The sequence below is a fragment of the Manacus candei genome, unplaced genomic scaffold, assembly GCF_025592945.1.
Source record: "Manacus candei isolate 608988 ecotype Guabito, Panama unplaced genomic scaffold, ASM2559294v1 h1tg000061l, whole genome shotgun sequence".
NCBI classification, from domain to species: Eukaryota; Metazoa; Chordata; class Aves; order Passeriformes; family Pipridae; genus Manacus; species Manacus candei.
Genome location: NW_026138109.1, coordinates 7511530 through 7529795, shown reverse-complemented (window position 1 = coordinate 7529795; position 18266 = coordinate 7511530). Strand labels below are relative to the sequence as shown.

General features: G+C 41.5%; 1 protein-coding gene across 2 annotated transcripts in view; it reads left to right on the top strand.

Moving 5' to 3' along the window:
• DNAI1 (dynein axonemal intermediate chain 1) overlaps positions 1–18266 on the top strand; it is a 148493-nt gene that overhangs the window by 61997 nt on the left and 68230 nt on the right. For both annotated transcript variants that reach the window (XM_051804485.1, XM_051804484.1), the window contains exon 13: positions 12340–12587. In XM_051804485.1, the coding sequence (XP_051660445.1) occupies positions 12340–12587 (248 nt within the window). The remainder of the gene's footprint in view (positions 1–12339; positions 12588–18266) is intronic.

Here is an 18266-nt window from a genome sequence, read left to right as displayed (position 1 = left end):
GTGAGAACACAGAGCAGGGAAGAAAAAACAGCAGAGGGAAAGAGAAATCAGCATTTTTATCAGCTGCCCATGGTTGGATTGTTTTGTGTCAGCCATGAAACGAGTTGAAAATATTCTTCTATCATGGTACACTCTGAGAAAGAAAACTTCCAGCTAAATCTGGAAGAGTGGTTGCAGAAAGGTGTCTAAGGAGGTCTGGCATGGGATGCTGGATGCATTCACCTATTAGAGAGTAGGAGGAGGGAGAAGGTGCTGCTTCTGTGTATGATGCTTCACTGAAATGTTGTATCCAGTTATTAATAGTTCAGTCTTCAAAGTGGATGTTAAAATTGAAAAATGTTCAGAGATGAGCCACAATATAACTTATGTTTGAAAACACTACCTTACAGTGAAATTCTTAAACAGTTCAGCTTGGCTTATTAAGGAGAAGATTAAATAGTGATTTGATTACTGTCCATTAGTTACTTGAAGAGAAAGGAAGGAGATATCTTACAGAACAAAACTCTTTCATCTTACTTTTTCATCTAGGACATAATCTAGCAACTGGAAGTAGAATTCAGGGATCTCAGAAAGTTGGAAATAAATTGAATTTTTAATGGTGGAAGTAATTAAGCATAGGAACAAATAAAGGATTTATTCATCACAACTATCTCTCTTGGCCTTAGAATTTACAAATCTGCATTGAACACATTCCATCATTAATTCTAGCAATATGTAAGTTACTTTATAATCTCCTGAAGTTAGATAGCTTGTCATTATTCCTAGGGCAGAATGGTACAAAGAAATTGTAAAAGGCCCCATTAAAGACTTTTTCTTCAAAGACTTTTCTGTCTTTTGTTCTGGAGATGAGTGAGAATCATTTTTCAACAGAATGCATTAGTAAAAACCTGAGGGAAATCTATCTAATTTAATGTTTTCATTAGTTGAAACTTGCGAGACATTAAGAGTATTCTAGGCTTACCTTCAGTTTCTCGCTGCTGCAAAGGAAACCCTCGTATTCTACAGTGTAACGTTTTCCTCTACTGATCCCTGCATAGGGAACTCAATCGTGGTTTTCAATTCTCCACTTCATGCTTGGTAATATTTACTAGGCTGCCAAACTGCAGAATATACCCAGAAATATCTGGATGCTAACCTCCACTGAGTCATATGATAGATCACTTCAGGTTAAGATTCTTTCAGGAATATTTGGAAAATTCTGGCCATTGAAAAATAAGTGCAGATCAAATTTGCAGTTTTTTTTAAATTTTAACATCAGAACAGTATGAAAAACTGGACATTTTGTGTGGTTTGTTTTTTTTTTTTAATTATTTTGCATGTTTGGTTCATGTGGATATCGCTTTGCTGTAGTATATGGGAGAGAGGATAAAAGTGAGTTTTAGGATATTGTGAGATGAAGTCAGCTAGAGAAGGTAGGAAAAAAGTATGCAGGGATGCTTAACTCTGTGTAAGTGAGGGATCAAAGTGGTGAATCAGTTAAGTAGCTTTGAGTTGTTTGATCCTGTTCACTTCTGTTTTCCTGGCTATAAGATAAGGAGAATACAACCTTCCTGTGTGAAGAATTTGAGGCTCACTCTGTTTGTAGGACTGGATAATCTAGACATCCTTAATTTTTCAACATTATCATGCTGGATTTAGAACATTGGTGAAATTTAGCAAATTGCTGCTGTTGGAAAAAGAGTCACCTGCAGTAAAAGAAAGGCAGCAGGTATAACTCCAAGAGCTATTGCAAACTCATTCTGTCCTGAGTTATTCCTATCAAATTCCTCCAGGCATGAGAGAGCTGGCTGGGATTCATTGGCATTCTCCAGCTTCTCCCATCAAGTGGTGCCTGATGAAGTGTTTTCCACCACTGCATAAGAGATCTTCATAGAGGGACAGTTGTATCAGCTCTTTTATTTTTGGTGAGTTCTTAAAAGAGAAGCCATCGCTCAAGATGCTGATACTGATACCCACCTTGGCTCACAAGTGACAGGAGATTGATGCTCTGGAGCAGAACATCCTTTCTAGATGCTATGCAGTCCCAGGCTTCTTCCTCTGCTGCAGAGATGCTGGAGGGAAGACTGATTGCCCAACAGCAGCCTGGCTGGTTGAGACAGGAGATAATGGAGAGATAAACTGCCCTTTAACTCCCATAGCAAATCCATGCATTGGCTTGAGTCTGATTCGGCTTATCAGAGCTGGGAACCTGTGAAGTTGGCTGTCACTAGAGAGAGGGGGAATTTCTACTTTTGTAGATAAATACCTGATGGAGGGGAATGACAAAAGCAGAGACAGACTCTCCTCAGTGGTATCAAGTGAAAACCAAAAGACAATGGACGTGAGGTGAGATAGATAAAAGTTCCTTTAAAGTAAGACAGAACTTCTTTACAGTGAGGGTGGTTGAGCAATGGAACAGTTGAGCAGCTGTGGAGCTATGCCCTTGGAGATATTAAAAACCTGACAGCACAGTCTTGGGCATCATGCTCTCACTGAACCTGCTTTAGGCAAGGGGGATTTGACTTGATGTTCTCCAGAGGTGCCTTCCATTCTCAGCTATCCTGTGATTCTGTGATTATTTTCTTTCTTTTTCATCTTTTATCCATCACATATAAGTGTAAGCCAAAATTTGGCCCACAGTTTGCATGGGTACTTGGTGCTTTATGTGAGCCTTTTGGACCAGTTCCATTCCCTAGTAACAGCTAGTTGCTGTTTGGAAGTTTCACTCTGAAGGATTCTCTCTCCTTTTACCATAACCACCTTTCCCCCCCTGACCTTATTATTTGATCAAAGGACTGAAAGCTATTGCTTTATTGCAGTACACACTGTGAATGGGTGTTATTCAGGCTTCCTGGGTGTGAGGAAGGCCAAGGCAAAGCTGGAACTGAACCTGGCAAGGGGTGCAAAGGATAACAAGGAAGGGCTTCTACAGGTGTGTTAACCAGAAAAGGAGGGTCAAAGACTGTGCAACCCCTGATAAACAATGTTGGAAAACTGGTATCAATGGATGAGGAGAAGGCTGAAGCAAAAAGATTGCTGTATACCTCAGCCTTCAATGGCAACTTCTCTTCCCTCACTTCTCAAGTGTATGGACAGCAGGATGGGGACTGGAGGAGAAAAGTGCCTCCCTCTGTAAGAGAAGATCAAGTTCATGACCACCTGGGGAACCTAAATGTACATAAGTCTATGGGACTCCATGAGTTGCATCCCAGAGTCTTGAGGAATATACAAAGAAGAATGCTGAAAAATACTGTATAAATTTAATGTTCACTAGCTGACTGCACAGAGAAATGGGAAGAAGTCCATTAGAGACCTGGGAGATGCTTAACCACAAATTATCAGGGGCCTAGGCAGTCCTCTAGAAGAAATATCAATGGTCTTATGCCCTGTTTTTATACACTTCCCATAGCATTTGAAGTTAACCACTGCTGCAAATGGTCTAGGGGCAGGTGTCGGAGCTGTAATGGCTTCTGTAATTTTCATGGGGGATGCCTGTGCAAAATTGACTTCAGGGTGGCCTGTGTGTGTGACTTTGCTTCTTCCTTGCTCCTCTATCAAATCTGGGTCTTCTGCCAAATGTCTTCAAAAATGTTCTCAAAGCTGCTGTATCATTTCTCATTGTCTCCTCCATGGTCTGAGCTGTACATGTCCATCTCATCAAGCATCATCTGTCTGCTTCCAAGAGGCCATAGCACATTCATAAACTTCCCTGTCCTTTAGTTACGGAATACATAAGCATCTCCTGCAGTGTGCATCTGCCTCATTGCTCAGGAATACTGAGATGCTGGCAACCTGGCTTGTTTGCAGGCTGCTGTGATTATCCAAGGGCAGCAATTTGTAGATGTCCATTTGTGGCATGATCCTGGGCATTGCTAAACGATGCGTGCCACCTGGAAGCCCACACTTGGCCACTTGATGGCACTCTTAAATGTTTAGTTCGTTGTGAATGCTCTCAAGTATGCTAGTTTGTTAAGAGAGGGATAGGGGAAGTTTTATGTAGTGAAATAATATGAAAATTGGAGCTTACATCAATGAAAACAAGAAAGGCAGGAGCAAAAATTTAGGTGATTGAGCCAACTGCTGCCCAGGGTGTAATGGGAGGATTAGCGCTTGTCCAGCTTCCCAGGTTCGGAGTGCTCTGTGGGGACAAGTGCTTCCTCCTGGGTGTTTGAGCTGGGAAGTGTCCTTTGCTCCCTGGTTTCTGAGGAGCTATAGGAGTGAGTTATGTGAGATTATTAGTCTGTCTAGCTGAGGGTCAAAACAGAAATGCATTCCCAAAAACAACAAGGAGTGTTGCTTTTGACATTATTGATATACAGAACTTTTATAACTCGCATCAGACACCCTTTTCCTCACTCATCAGTGATGTATATCCTCAGAAGAGAGGATATGAAATACAAAAGAGTGAGAAATATGGAGAAGAAAGGACTGAGAACACAGTGGCTGGTCATGACAAAGCAGGGTCTGGTATACAAATCTCCCCATTGCTTGTCTTGTGCCTTTATCGTACAAGATAAATCATAGAATGGTTTTGGCTGTAAGAGACCTTAAAGATTGTCTTGTTCCAACACCCCTGCCAAGGATAGGAACACATTCTCTAGACTAGGTTGATCAGAGCCCCATCCAACCTGGCCTTGAGCACTTCCAGGGATGGGACATCTACAACTTCTCTGGGCAACCTGTGCCAGGGCCTCACTACCCACACAGTGAAGAATTTCTTCCTAATATTTTATCTCAACCTACACTCTCTCAGTTTGAATCCATTCCCACTTGTCCTGTCACTACGCACCCTTGAAAAAAGTCTCTCCTGTTCTTCCTTGTAGGTTCCCTTAAGGTACTGGAAGGCCACAGTTAGGTCATCCCAGAGCCTTCACTTCTCCCGGCTGAACAATCCGAACTCTCTCAGCCTTTCCTTGTAGGAGAGATGCTCCATTCTTCTGATTATCTTTGTGGCTTCCTCTGGACTCATTCCAGCAGGTTGATGTCCTTCCTATGCTGAGGACCCCAGAGCTCGACACAGCACTGCAGGTGGGATCTCACCAGAATAGAAGGGCAGAATCCCCTCTCTCCACCTGAAGTTTGCATTCATAACATACAGGCAGTTACACCATTACTATTTACATTGTAAGACCATGCCCTTTTGAATATCTTATTTAAAGAAGAAAATTTTAAAAATAATTCTAGTGAGGGCTAGTGTCATAATGCAAAACCCTTTCTGATCAGAATGAGAAAACTCTGGTTTTACCTAGAGCATTGCAAACTCTTTTTGCAATGCTGATCTGCTCATCTTTATCTAAACCAAGGGGGAGCTGAGATGGAAGCCAGATCCTCCTGCTCTTTTTAGGAAGGTGCTACATATTTTCATCCCGTTCTCCCTCGTTCTTCTTTGCTTCTAAGCCTCTGCTCTTGCAGGCACTGACAAACAGCACATGGTTCTAGGTGTTTCCTAAATACTAACTTTTGTTGCCCTCAGTTGACTGTGGTTTCTCTTGTATTACTTTACCAGACTGTAATTTAGAGTAAGATGCAAACATACCTGACAGCTCGTTTCCTTAAAAGCTGTTTATATCTATCCATCTGTGCTTCCGAGATTTGTGTCTTGCCTCTGACATGTGTGGAGCCCACAGCAGTTATTAGGACTGTGATGCAGCCTCAGGACATGTATAAATTACAGCTTGCCTTGCCATCTGACAATTTTTTCTTCTCTAAAAAGTCCAAAAGACTTAGAAATTCTAGTTTTGTACCTCTGCTATCCAAACTGCAAGTTCTGTGCTTCCTAGAAGTCCCAGCTAAAAATATTAACTGGATCAGGAGTAGCAGGAATTAGTCAAGCAGCTGGTGAAAGGTGTCAAACAGAATGTTAAATTTGACATTCAAGCATCTGAATCAGCATAAACCAAAATGATCTATGATTTGCCTCCTCTGCACTGGTGGACTTGCTCAGCCTTTGCAGATCTTGCGGTATCAACACTGCTAACTGGATGGTACATATTTCCTTGGGGTAGGAAGTGCCTGTGCTCTCACAGTTCAGGCCAGTGCAAGGTGGTCTTGACAGGGGGGGGTTCAACTTCCACTGACAAATGTAAGAAAATAAATGCTGTTGGAATTATCATCTGAGATAGTGTCTCAGAAGGGGTGCTGTTGGGGTGTGTAGTGGCCCTGGAGCTAGGCATTGTTTTCCTTGGTCCTCTGGATGGGAATGTAAACTCACAGCAGATGAAATGTGTGACTGATGAAAAGGCAGGTGAAGTTGTAAATCATGCTGGGAACAGAGCTGTCGTACAGAGTGATTAATCTTGTGGTAAGCTGGAATTATTCAAACCAAATGCATTTTAATGCAGCCAAATATAACATTATAGCTCTCTAGACAAGGAAGAGTGCTGTGTTTTGGAAGGCAGCTTCTCTAAAAAAATAAAAGAAAAAAGAAAAAAAGAGGAAAACCTCTCACTTTTGTGAACAAGTAAGAAATTTGAGTTCTCAGTGTGATATCTTGGCAAGGAGGCCGAACATGATTCTGGTGTGCAAACAGGGAATCCTGAGTAGCAGCAGAGATATGATTTGAGCATTAGTGAGACCAATACTGGAATATTACATTTGGTTCCAGAGCCAACATTTTTCAAAGCGTGCAGAAAAATGTAGATAGTTCAGAAAGCATCTCAAATTGATTAAACAGTTGGAGAGGATGCCCTAAAAGTGGAGAGAGGACAACATTCCATTGAAATTTGGACTGGAAATGATTTTTGTCTGGCCCTAGCATAAGTCCTAGTCATGTGATATCCTTCACAAATCTCTGGAAAGTTTCTTAATACTCTTACTCTTCTCCACATCATTTTGAGAAGTGGCTTTCTCTTTGCAGATGGGAAGACAGTGCCTTTGGCTGGTGTGGCAAAGCTCGCGTTGGTTTCTCGCTTTTTGCTGAGCAGCCCTCTCTATGCAGTGCTGGTGTAAATAAATGGGATTTTTGAGTTCAGGGTGTGATGGTTATCAAAAGTATGCTGAAAGGTAACTAGCATTCAGTTTTAAGGTATCTTAATGAAGAGAAATACCAGACATGAAAGAAGTCTTTTATTCAGTCAAGGTAGGCACAGTGAGAATTAGCAGTGAAAAGCCAAGTAGGTCAAATAAGGAATTATGTTCACTTTTTAAATCACTCAAAGTGATCAAATGTTGAAACAAACTGCAAAATGAAACAGTGGCTTCTCTGTCTTTTGAGATCTTCAAATGAAATGTGCATATACTTGCCAAAACCAAGTTATCAGGCTCAAAACAGGATATGCCAGTAACATTTTTGAGCTGTGAAGTAGAGGAGGCCACGCCTTCTGGCCTTGAGCTATGAAGCAGTGAATTCTCAAAACATTTTCTTTTCTGGGAAGGGACTGTTTTGAAAGTTCAATGGAAGTCTTTTCCCTGCCCACAGTATGGTTTACAGCCAGATCCATAGTGATCTGGGATATATCAACGCAACAGGATACTTGAGAACTTCTGGGCATTTTAGGTGATAGGAACAGAATGAGCACCAGTGATACTGGTTTAAATTTATCAGGAATCCTGCGATGGGGTCTTCTTGAGCTGTGAAGTCCCAGCTCTGTTCCCTGTTATTCTAGCTTACTGTGGTGTCTTTGGCAGTCCCCTCCACTGCCTTTTCTAATTCTGTAAAAAAAAGTGCTGCATATACAGGCTTAAAGCACTCTGAAGTGCTATAAAGCTTCCAGTTATTACTTTACTCCTCAAGAGCCTTTGAAACCACATTCAGCACATGCCCAAACTCTCTGGGCGCTTGGAAAGATTTGTTCTTTCCTTGATTTTTCGGAACTATTGGCATACAGTTAAGCTCGAAGTGCCAGCTGTTTCCTTTCTTGCAGCACACCAATTCTGCGACTGCAGCAAAGTGTGGAGTTGGCAGAGCTATTTAAATAAGCCTTTAAATTAGGAGAGAGTCTTGCAAGTGAAAGAGCAGTGCAAGCTCACCCAGGTTGTTTCACAGCAGGTTAGATCAGCTGGTGCTCAGTGCCCTGCGCACAGGGTTTGCTCAATGACAGAAAAAAAAATGTATTGAAAAGTCACTAATTTGTGACTTGCTAAGTCTATGCCATGGAGATGGAAGCACAGGAATATTCTTAGATTGTGCTCAGGGTTTTGTAGACCTTCAATTTGCTTGGAGAAGTTTGCTGGTCTTTTTTGTCCTCTAAATATCTGAAAGACAAATAAGTAGCTGAGGCTACCAAAATTTTTGTCTTTGAAGCTAATCTCTCCTCCCCAGAGGAGATTGTCTAACCAAATGTAGAGCACAACCAGCTTGGCTTCCAAGAAATTCAAGCCTAAAGGATAGAGCCCCAGCCAGCCAGCTCATCAAAACAGAGCGTATCTGGGAAAGGAGAGTAGATATGCTTGTGTAGCTGTGATGGTCAGAAACAATCAGCTGTTCACAAATGTATCTCTCCATCTTTTTCTTTTTCTTTTTCTTTTTTTTTTTTAATCAGATAGACTCCTGGAAGAGACAGGACTGATTTTAGGCAGCAGTAGCTCTTTTTAGCATGGTGATATCTTGTTCCAAGTGATATCAGCGAGACAGCTGGCAGACTTGATTTATAGAAAGCCATGTATCACAGGATCGAAGATATAAGGCTGCAGTGTTTTGGGTTTTAAATCCTCCAAAGAGAAGGTAATTTGCCAGTTCATCATGCAAGAAACTGGAGCACTGGCTTCTTGTGTAGTAAAAATACCTACTTTAACTCATGACCGTGGAGGATCCCCACACTGAGATTTATTATGTGAATGCAGGATTTATCCTAAGCATTATACTTTCTAAACTGAGGATACTGATGTGTTGAGCATACCGGTTCAGCCACTAAACATTTTGGAGGAAATCGAGGAAAACCATGTATGTCTCATGGCTTTGTTGGTGATCCAAGAGGGAAAGATGTAAATAAAATTAAAACCAAAAAACAAAAAAATGATATACACCTCCAGCAAACAAAATACTTTGGTCTGATATTGAACATTTTCTGGTTCTTTTAAATTCTAATTAAAAGAAATAATATAAATGGAAAATCTGTTATAACAGACACTCAGTAAGCATCAGAACAAAAGATTTAGATGTTTTTTAGATTTTTTGTTTTGCATGAACTATTTGGTGATATCACAATGATATTCTGGGATACTTTCCTACCACTAAATCAGTATTTTTCTGAAAAAGATTTGGGGTGAATGTGTCCAGCTTTAAATACAAATGCAGAGGAACATTTTAGACAGTGTCAATAGTTGGTTTGAAACCTATTTCTTTTTGCAGGAGATACTTACAGTCTCAGTTCTCCACGCTGAGACCAGTAATCACACTATCTGCATCTTTCATTAGTAAAACTTTTCATCTCACATACAGTTATTACACATCAGTGTCTGAAATTTAGCCCCTGCTCATGTGAACACTGAGGATCTTCATGACATGCAACTCACTACGGCAGGAGCCTATTCACTCTCCTCTTCTTGCTGTGCTGCCTTTTGTCCTCCTGTAAAGAACAAGCCCTGCTGGCACTGATTATCAGAAAAACTGCCTAATATCTCTAATATCTCCAGCCCTTGTACCTCAGGGAAAAAAAGGCAGTTTGCACTTTGTGGGTCTGCATGGGGCATCACAGTACATGCTGGTGCATCCATGTGGTGCAGAGCAGCTGTCTCTGAAGCTGCTGCTTTCACTTCCAGCAGTGGAATCACCATTGTCATCTCTTGGGTCTGTACCCTTTGCTTGACAGTGTGCTCCATGGTCTTCTAACATTGATTCACTGAGCTACCTGCATGCCAAGAGACTGACTACACAGGATGTTCGGGCACAGTGCAGTGCTAGTTTTTACTGAAAACCAAAAACCTTTCTCTTGGTAATGCCACTCTTCAAGGCTATACCACAGATGTGCTGCTGTGAGTATGTGCTGTCCCTGCCATTCTGGAACACTGAATATCACTAATGAAAAAAGCTATTTTCATTTATTTATTAAAGAACGTGTATGACGTGTATGTAACCGTTTAGTATTCTGGGTGAGAACTCACCCTTTGTTAAAATGGATTTATCTGCCTATTCCAGAAGGTTTTACTGGGGTTTATGCAACTTGTTTCAGTGTTATTTGTGGGGTTTTCTCCTCACGTTGCCTTTCATGAGGAATAGGCTGTATTTTAGCAATCATATTATTCAGACTTATGTGTGGTGTTCACACATCTGTGCTTTAACCCACATCCACGATATTTCATAACATAATAATAATATAATGAGTAGGATGCAGCTCCTGTATTAAGGTGGGTTTACCAAGTCAGTGGTGGTTATTATAGTCAGTGGAGCATAGGGAGTAAATCAGATTTACTCGCCTTTGAAGTGAATTTTCTGCACTCAGTGAAGTGGATTGATTGATCTCTACTGATGATGGCAGGAGCTTGGACTCTGAGCGTACAGGCATCCACACATAGACCTGCATTTGGGTGTTGTAACTGCAAAGTGTTTCATTCTCCCAGAGCTTTTTCCCAAGGCTTTGCTCTTCCCTTGCCAGGCTAACCTCCAGGTGGAAGTTGCTTCAGTTGGTGAAGCTGCTGGGCTATTTCAGCTGATAAAGGCCTGCTCTATCACCTCTAATTGAAGAATGTGGCTGGCCTTTGTTCCTGCCAGATCACTGGGGAGAGAGCAGCCTCCAAAACCCAATTCAGATATTTGGTGGCTGAATTACCCTCTGAGGAGGTGTCTCTTCTGCTGTCTGTACAGGGTGATGGGGGACAGCTCTCCAAGGCTCCCTGGCACAGTGCTAACAAATAGAAAATGATTGTGCTCCACAGACTTTTTGAAAATATATCTGTCTGGTCAGCACACTCCAGGAGAAATAAGATTATGAAACAGATTGGATTCAAAGGCTGATTTGACTTCATAGTCCATTCTGCTCTGAGTCACTCCAGGTGGTCATTTCCACAGCCTTCCCAAGTGTTTTTACTCCTGAGGAGAGAATGGATTCATCCTTGTTGTGGATGGACCTCAACTAAATACCAGTTCAATGACATTACTTGGCTAAGAACAAAGACAATTTCGTGAATTAAAAGAACTGGGCAAATCTCTGATAGAGAAAACATGTTCAGCTAGAATTCTAGGAATAAGCTTCCCCTCATCAAAAAAAAAAAAAAAAGTTTAAATTGTTATTTGGGTTCAGATATGTTTAAAGTAATGCCAGTTTTGGAATCTTACCTTTCTGCCCAATGAAGAAGCCATTTTCCTCATCTAATACCAACATGGAGAGACCTGTGAACAGAGAATATTTCCACAATCAAATACAAAGCAGCAGTTCTATTGGTATGTGTTTCTTTGCTGGTTCTTTGAATGTTCTCTCAATGTGGCCCTGATAAATTTGACGTACACAAAGTCTCTATCAGCATGCTGATTTGGGATCAGCTTACTGCTAAGGAGAGTTTTCTAAAGTTAATGTTATCTCTGGAGTACACATTTGCCAAGTCCTAATCCTGCAGACTGCACAAAATGTGAAGAGACGTAGGAAGCATTTTTAAAAGAAGAGGACTGTTCTGGAAATAGGATATATACGGAGTACTTGTAGCACAGAAAGCAGAATTTATTTCCCATATACTGGGTGCCTGCAGGCATTGACAGTAATAAAAAGCACTAGATGGCTAGGATACTCTCAGAGACAGCATTGTTTTCATAGATTAGGAAAGTTCCTTCTTTGTTTCTGGAGAGCTTATCTACATCGACAGCTTTTCTTCCCCTTTCAGAGAATTTGGAAATTGTTTTTTACATCACCAAAAAACCCTGAGAATTGCAGAGGCAGCCAGGGCATGATAAGTAAAAAACACAAAAGAAAGATGGTCCTACTGAGAATAGGGAGACCTAATTTTAGCAGTGCAAAGGAAAGGGGAAAGTAAATAGAAAAGAGAATGGAAAGTCTTGCCAAAAAGGAGTTTCTGTGCCAAACAAGGAGATGTTGGACATCAACAGAAAATAAATCAGTTGTGACTTGTATATTGTCCACTTAACGAGTAATGGCAATGGATATGATGCTTTACAGGTACTTTAATGAAATGCTTTTCTTTGAAAAAGCAGTGGAGACTGAAATATCAAATATTGCCAATACAGAAACTGAAATGACACTATCCTTGGTTCAACTATCCTTCAATGTCTGCAACGTTAGTGGAATCCTTAGTGGGAGTGATATATCAACGGCATAAAGGATGTTCAGATGTAGGCACACCAGTGTGACCATTTGGTCCTGTGACTGATGCCCTTCCCACATAACTGTGCATTCAGGGGTTTTAGGCATAACTGGGTGCTGTCAGATTGTATGTTTCAATAGCTGGAAACTGATTTAACATCTCCTTGTTTAGATGACTTCATGAAGCAGGGCCATGGCATGCTCCTGCTCTACACCCTGAAGAACCCCTCCTTCCCAGAGTACATCTTCAGCAGCGACAGTGGCGTCATGTGCCTGGACTTCAACAGTGAGCACCCCCACCTCATAGCAGTGGGCTTCTATGATGGCAATGTGGCCATCTACAACCTGAGGAAGGAAACCTCCCAGCCCAGCTACAAGAGCAGTGCTGCGTCAGGAAAGCACTCAGGGCCAGTGTGGCAGGTAAGGCTGCTTTTCCTTTCCTCTAAATGGGCTTTAAATAGGACTGATTTTGGGCACAGCTGGAAAAGCGCTGTATGGAGAAAGGTGTTGTTTTAATATACGCATTTCTGGTTGATTATTAAGTTCTTTTTTCAAACTAATTTTGCAATATGCAGAAAAGCAAAGCAACCGCATGAATCCTTGGTTCCCAACAGAAGCTAAGCATGGGAGCAAAAGTTTGCTATAAACAATTATTTCTTAGTTTTTATTATTATAAATTACTTCTTTTTGGAGAAGAGCTGCATCGTATATACCAGCATGCAATGCTATTTATGTTCCAAATAGAAAATCGCAGGGCAGCAAGTCATAAGCTGTGTATAAAACAAGTATATCAGCTCTAAAAGAGATCTGTTGGGCACAATAAATCCAGGGGCAACTGCCTGTGGAACTGGATGCCAGTATGATTCAGGACACACTACCTTGTAGTTGACCTTGTAATTGATCCTGAAGTACTCTAGTGAATTAAGAATTGTGATGTGCAGGTAATGCTCTTAAAGTAATGCCACTCTGGCGTCTGTCACAAAGAGCCACCAGATGGATGGTGCTGTGAAAGATCAGGGTGAATATGCTGCTACATCCAGCTAACTTTACAGTTATGCCTACGATGTAATCTGAGCCCAGATTGAAGCACTGTAGGTTATATGTGCTTCTGATCTCATTTATAGCAGCAGAATTGTGGCAGCATCTATTTCAACATGGTCTGTATAAGCCCATTGAGGTGCAGAGGTGTGTATTTGATTTGCCAGCCTGGGCCACGGGTGTTGCTGCTGTAACTATTGCTGCCACCTGATCTAGGCTGGCTAATACAGTCACGTGTCAATGTCCCTGGTACTTTGGCACCTGCTGTGTGTGGATTGTCCCCCAGCCATGGCTTCTTATTATTGCATCTTCCTATGTAAGTCCAAGAAATCAAGGGAACCTGATGGAACTGCAGATGAATGTGGAATATGCCAAGAGCAAGACCTGTGCTTGCTATAAAGAGAGAGTTTATGCAAATGTAACATTTCAGAGAAGGCCTGAATTTTATATTTCCTGCTTGTCTGTCCAAAGCTTTTCCTCTAGCAAATAATTACATCTCTTCTTCCAGGTTAACATTGTACCCCAGCCATGGGCTGTTATTGTAATACAGTGTGTCAGGCATGCACATACACACACACACATACACACAGAGAAAACTCTGAGCTTCTCCCACTGCCATTTAGGCTTCCAGAAAAGCCTGGCCAAATAATAAGTCCTATGTGCAGTTTTTTATGGCCTTACTGCAGCATGCTATGGGAGGTTGCAGTTGTTACTGCACACTATAGATGCCAGAATTCCATATCATTTGTGCCCCAGATGGAATTGGGAAGGACAGGGTAAGCTTAAGGGCTGTTATTAGCAGCCTCATCCCTGCAGACCAGAAGCAGGTACATTCAGGAGTGGAGGCAGCCTGTATGGGGTATTTAGAGGTAGGTTTGTGTGTGCCACTTGGCAGCAATGTGGCTCAGAAGTGAAAAAAATCATCAGGCACTCTAGGAAGATACCACTGAAAAGGACAGAAAATACATCATGGATAGGGACAGGTGTAGCTATGAGTAGGCTGTAGTCCCTGCTTTTTTATTTCACAGATTGAGTGCTAAGAATAATTATTCTGAGTTTTCTCCTGCAATAAGAAAATGCCTCTGAGCAACCTGGCCTAGTGGAAGTCATTCCTGCCCATGGCAGGGAGTTGGAACAAGATGGCCTTTAAGGTCCCTTCCAATCCAAACCTTTCTGTGATTCTGTGATTAAAGTACCAATATTTTTACTAAACTTTAGGATTTTTTACTTGCTACAAAACTTAGTGAGCAAAGTTAGTAATTAGGTGATTGTACAGCAATCCAGAGAGCTTGTACCTCTGTTGGAAAGATCTGAAATGTAAGCATTTGTCAATATCAGCCAAAATATTTAGAAAAGGTTTTTGCTCCATTTGATGGGAGGAAAGTCAACACAGACTATCTGTTAGGGTGAGACATTGGATTGTTATTCCTCATTCAGCAGTAAATGATTCTAGAAAGTGATGCCTTGTTTCTCATATTTAGCTTACCAACATCCCAACTAATCTGAAGCCTGGTCTTTGTCTAGGTCCTGGACCTCACTTTTGTAGAAAAAGTGAACAAAGTAGAAAAGTAACAAAATTCTCCCAAACAATTAGCTTTTGTTCTCTGGACTGCCTGGCTTCTTCCTTTAAAAACAATACAGCCCTTTCACAATGGAAGCAAAATGGGAAGTGAGTAAAGCAGACTGACAGCTCTTTTCTTGTGCTGCTTCATCTTCAGTGACTTAGTAATATCTCAGTGCATTTGCATAAAACAAAGCTGATGTAATATTGCCCATTATGAACAGCAAAACAAAATAATACGCATTTTCTAATTCTGTTACCTAAGAAGGTGTTTCTCTGCCTAATACCACTCCCTATTTTTAAAGAGTGTAACAATGGTTTCTTATGTATTTGGCAATTGTCTTCTATATTAAGTGCTACTGCATTGTGAATAATGGAAAATTCTGTCTTGTTTTAAATTACACATTTCTAATTGCTTGGTACTGATCGATGAGCATCCAAATCCAGAAGGGAATAAACACGTTCATAGACATGTGAATGTGTATGCCTGCAGTGCAGTGTGCATAATGCTGTGCATAACCTTAGGTCTTACAGCAGCACAGAACTAGAAATGGTCTCCAGGTCAATGAATTCAGGCCTCTGCCTTTGAATATAAACATCAGCTAAAAAGGAGTCACCTCCTGTGAAACTGTGTCAAAACTGTCATGTTCTGCTAGGAAAAAGCCTAGGTGCTGTTAAACTAAACCCTACTTTAATCAACATAATGCTCAAATAGTCAGCAAAATCCTCACACTCCCATCATTTCTGAGTAAGCCTACAAAGCAAGTTCCTGGTCAGTGTATTTTTCTGAGCCAATGGCTCACATCCCAGAGCTTGGCAGTGGATGTTAATGAAGGTGCCAAAGTGGAACAACTGGATTAGACTTTGGCACCCAGAGCCCACAAGAGCAGTATCCTCTGGGAAGAAATGAAACCGTGCTGGGAAGGGGCTGTCAGCATGGAGCCTCTCCCCTTTCTAGCTATGGAATTTGTTCTTACTTTCTCCTTTCTTTTTTTAAAAAAGATTATGATTAGGGTTTATTTACAGCTGAGAAGACTGCTTTTTCTCATACCTTTCTACATTTTAGGTTTGAAGCATTTGAAAGCTGCAGCAGGTCAGAAACAGGGATTGATAACTGAAACTATCTGCAGTGTCAACGTTTCTGTTGTTCAGTCTCCCTCCTGAAACACATCTTTTTTGACAAATTTGTTTTCAATCTGTGCTTCTAGTTCACTTTCACATCAAGTCAAAGGACATTATTTCTGCTTGCTGCTGGGCTTGTACAGAGCCAGCACTGCTACAGAGGGTTAGAAATAATTATTTTTTTACTTGCTTACCATCAGAGTTACTGACTAAATTGTCACTGCAGAGTGTTGACCCTAAGATCTGCAAAGGGAACATTTCTTTTGGCTGTGCTTAAAGCAAATCTCTGCAGTCACAGCGTGGTTTGGAATTGCTATGGAGAGATCACTGGTTAGAAAAGCACCTTTGTTCATTGTTAATTTACTGAAGCTGATTTGGCCTCCCTGAGGAGCCGATGCCATGGAGCTTCAGATGGCATCCCGAGAGAATTATTTTCTGCCTTATTTTCGTGTATGGGAAGAGAAAAAGCTGGCCACTGCTGGCTAATTCTTCACCAAATGCAACTCAGGTTAGATGTGATGCTCATGGTTTGAACAAAAAGGACAAAACAGGATGGTAGTAGTCTGCAAACTGCAAAAGGAAACTAAAAGAAGTGTCAGCTTGCAGAATAGTTTCCCAGTAGAATTTGCAGAAGTCCCATCTCAAATGTAAGCCAGGTAAAACACACCTGAAACTTGCTCGCTAGAGTTTGCCCTATAATTGTATGATCCCTTCTTCATCTCTACTTTCTATGTTCCAATCTAAGTCCCTAAATAAGTCTACACTGCACTTTAGCAAGTTCTGAAACCACCTCAGACACACTGAAGTCTTGTTTTGCTGATGGAGTAGATGAAAATCCCTTTAAAGTCAGCATGGCTTGCTGCTGCACACAGCTGCACAAAAAAAGCCCTTTCTGGGAAGATGATCATATTTGCTGCACTTAGGAGAAAAAAAAAGCATTTTGTTTGTAATCCACAGTCACACCAGCACATTGTTTCATTTCTGATGACGGGCATTCTCCTAAATCTGTCATCTGCAGTCAGACAAACAGATTTTGCAGCTTGCATTGCCTCTGAGATGTTACTGCTTCACATAATATTTTGTTTCTTTGGCTTCAGGCAAACAAATTGTTTGATGCAAAGGAAATAAAAGAAAAATATAAGACAGAAGGTTGCTATCAAGGTCAGAATAAAGATCAGCTGTCTCAGAACAGCCTCAACACCCTTCCTGTTACCTTCACTGCTAAGAAGCACAAAATAGGTGTTTGCTGGGGGTAGTTCAGTGAAAAAATTCTCATTCATGTCTGTGAGGATACTGCTACTGGATAACTCTAGAGGAGAAATAGAAATCTGGAGAAGAAAAGAAAGCAATAGAGACCTGAAATCAAGGAGGCTGGACCCAAGATAGGGATGAGGAGCACCAGGATGTGGACTGGCAAGTGGGAGAATGTAGCCTGAAAGGAAAGCAGAACATAAACCTGATGGTGAGAATCATTTAACACCAAACTTCTACAGTATTGCAAGACAGTTGTGTGTCTCTTATAGTAGGTCAGTGCAATATTTGCACAGGGGGCCTTTCTCTTCAGCTCCAGCTTTCTACTACATTTTTCATGCTACCAGCCCTGCCTTGCATATCTGGCCCAGTGCAAACAGGGCAAAAAGTCTAATTAACTTCTGACATCCCAGGAATAAAAGAGGCCACTGTATCCTCACCAGAGAGGTCACTTTACTTGTTCTGTGCTTGCACAGAAGTACAGAGGAGTGGGAAAGGCAGCCATGGTCCAGCCAACATGCATTTGGGGTCTGGAGCTCTCAATCTGTCAGAGGCTTCCTTGTTGGAGCAGTCCTTAGCTGCAACCCTGTTCCCTACAGTCAGTTCTGCATCCACTAACAGGAGGAGCAGGAGTTGTGCCAGTCTGCTAAGGACCTGACACCACATCCCTTGCAGAAGCACCATGAGTCACTTAGTGGCCAGCGCACCTGTCATGTCCTCAACCTCTCCTGGAGGGAACTGGGCAGGAAGGGCCGTGCTTGGGAAGAGTTGCTATATGCTTGTGGTAGAAATCAAGGTTAAGATCAGCAGCCTTCTGGTTGTCCCTTGTTAGTGGGAGAGCTCACTACAGACACACAGACACAGCCCTGCTGGAGGAAATCCTGTCTCCCACGGAGTTAAGTTTTACTGTTTTGTGGAAAGGCTCTGCGGGGTCCCAGAAATTCACACAGAAGCTTTGGGCTCATTTAGGCATGGTGGAGGTGCTGGAAATTGCAAGGCACTCCTGTGGCAGAAATGGTGGATAAAGCCTTTTGCAGCATGTTTTTATGTTGTTCAAAGAGTTTGGACACTTTTCAAACCACTCTAAGGTTCGGCAAGGTAAGTATCCAAATGTCTTTCACAATAAT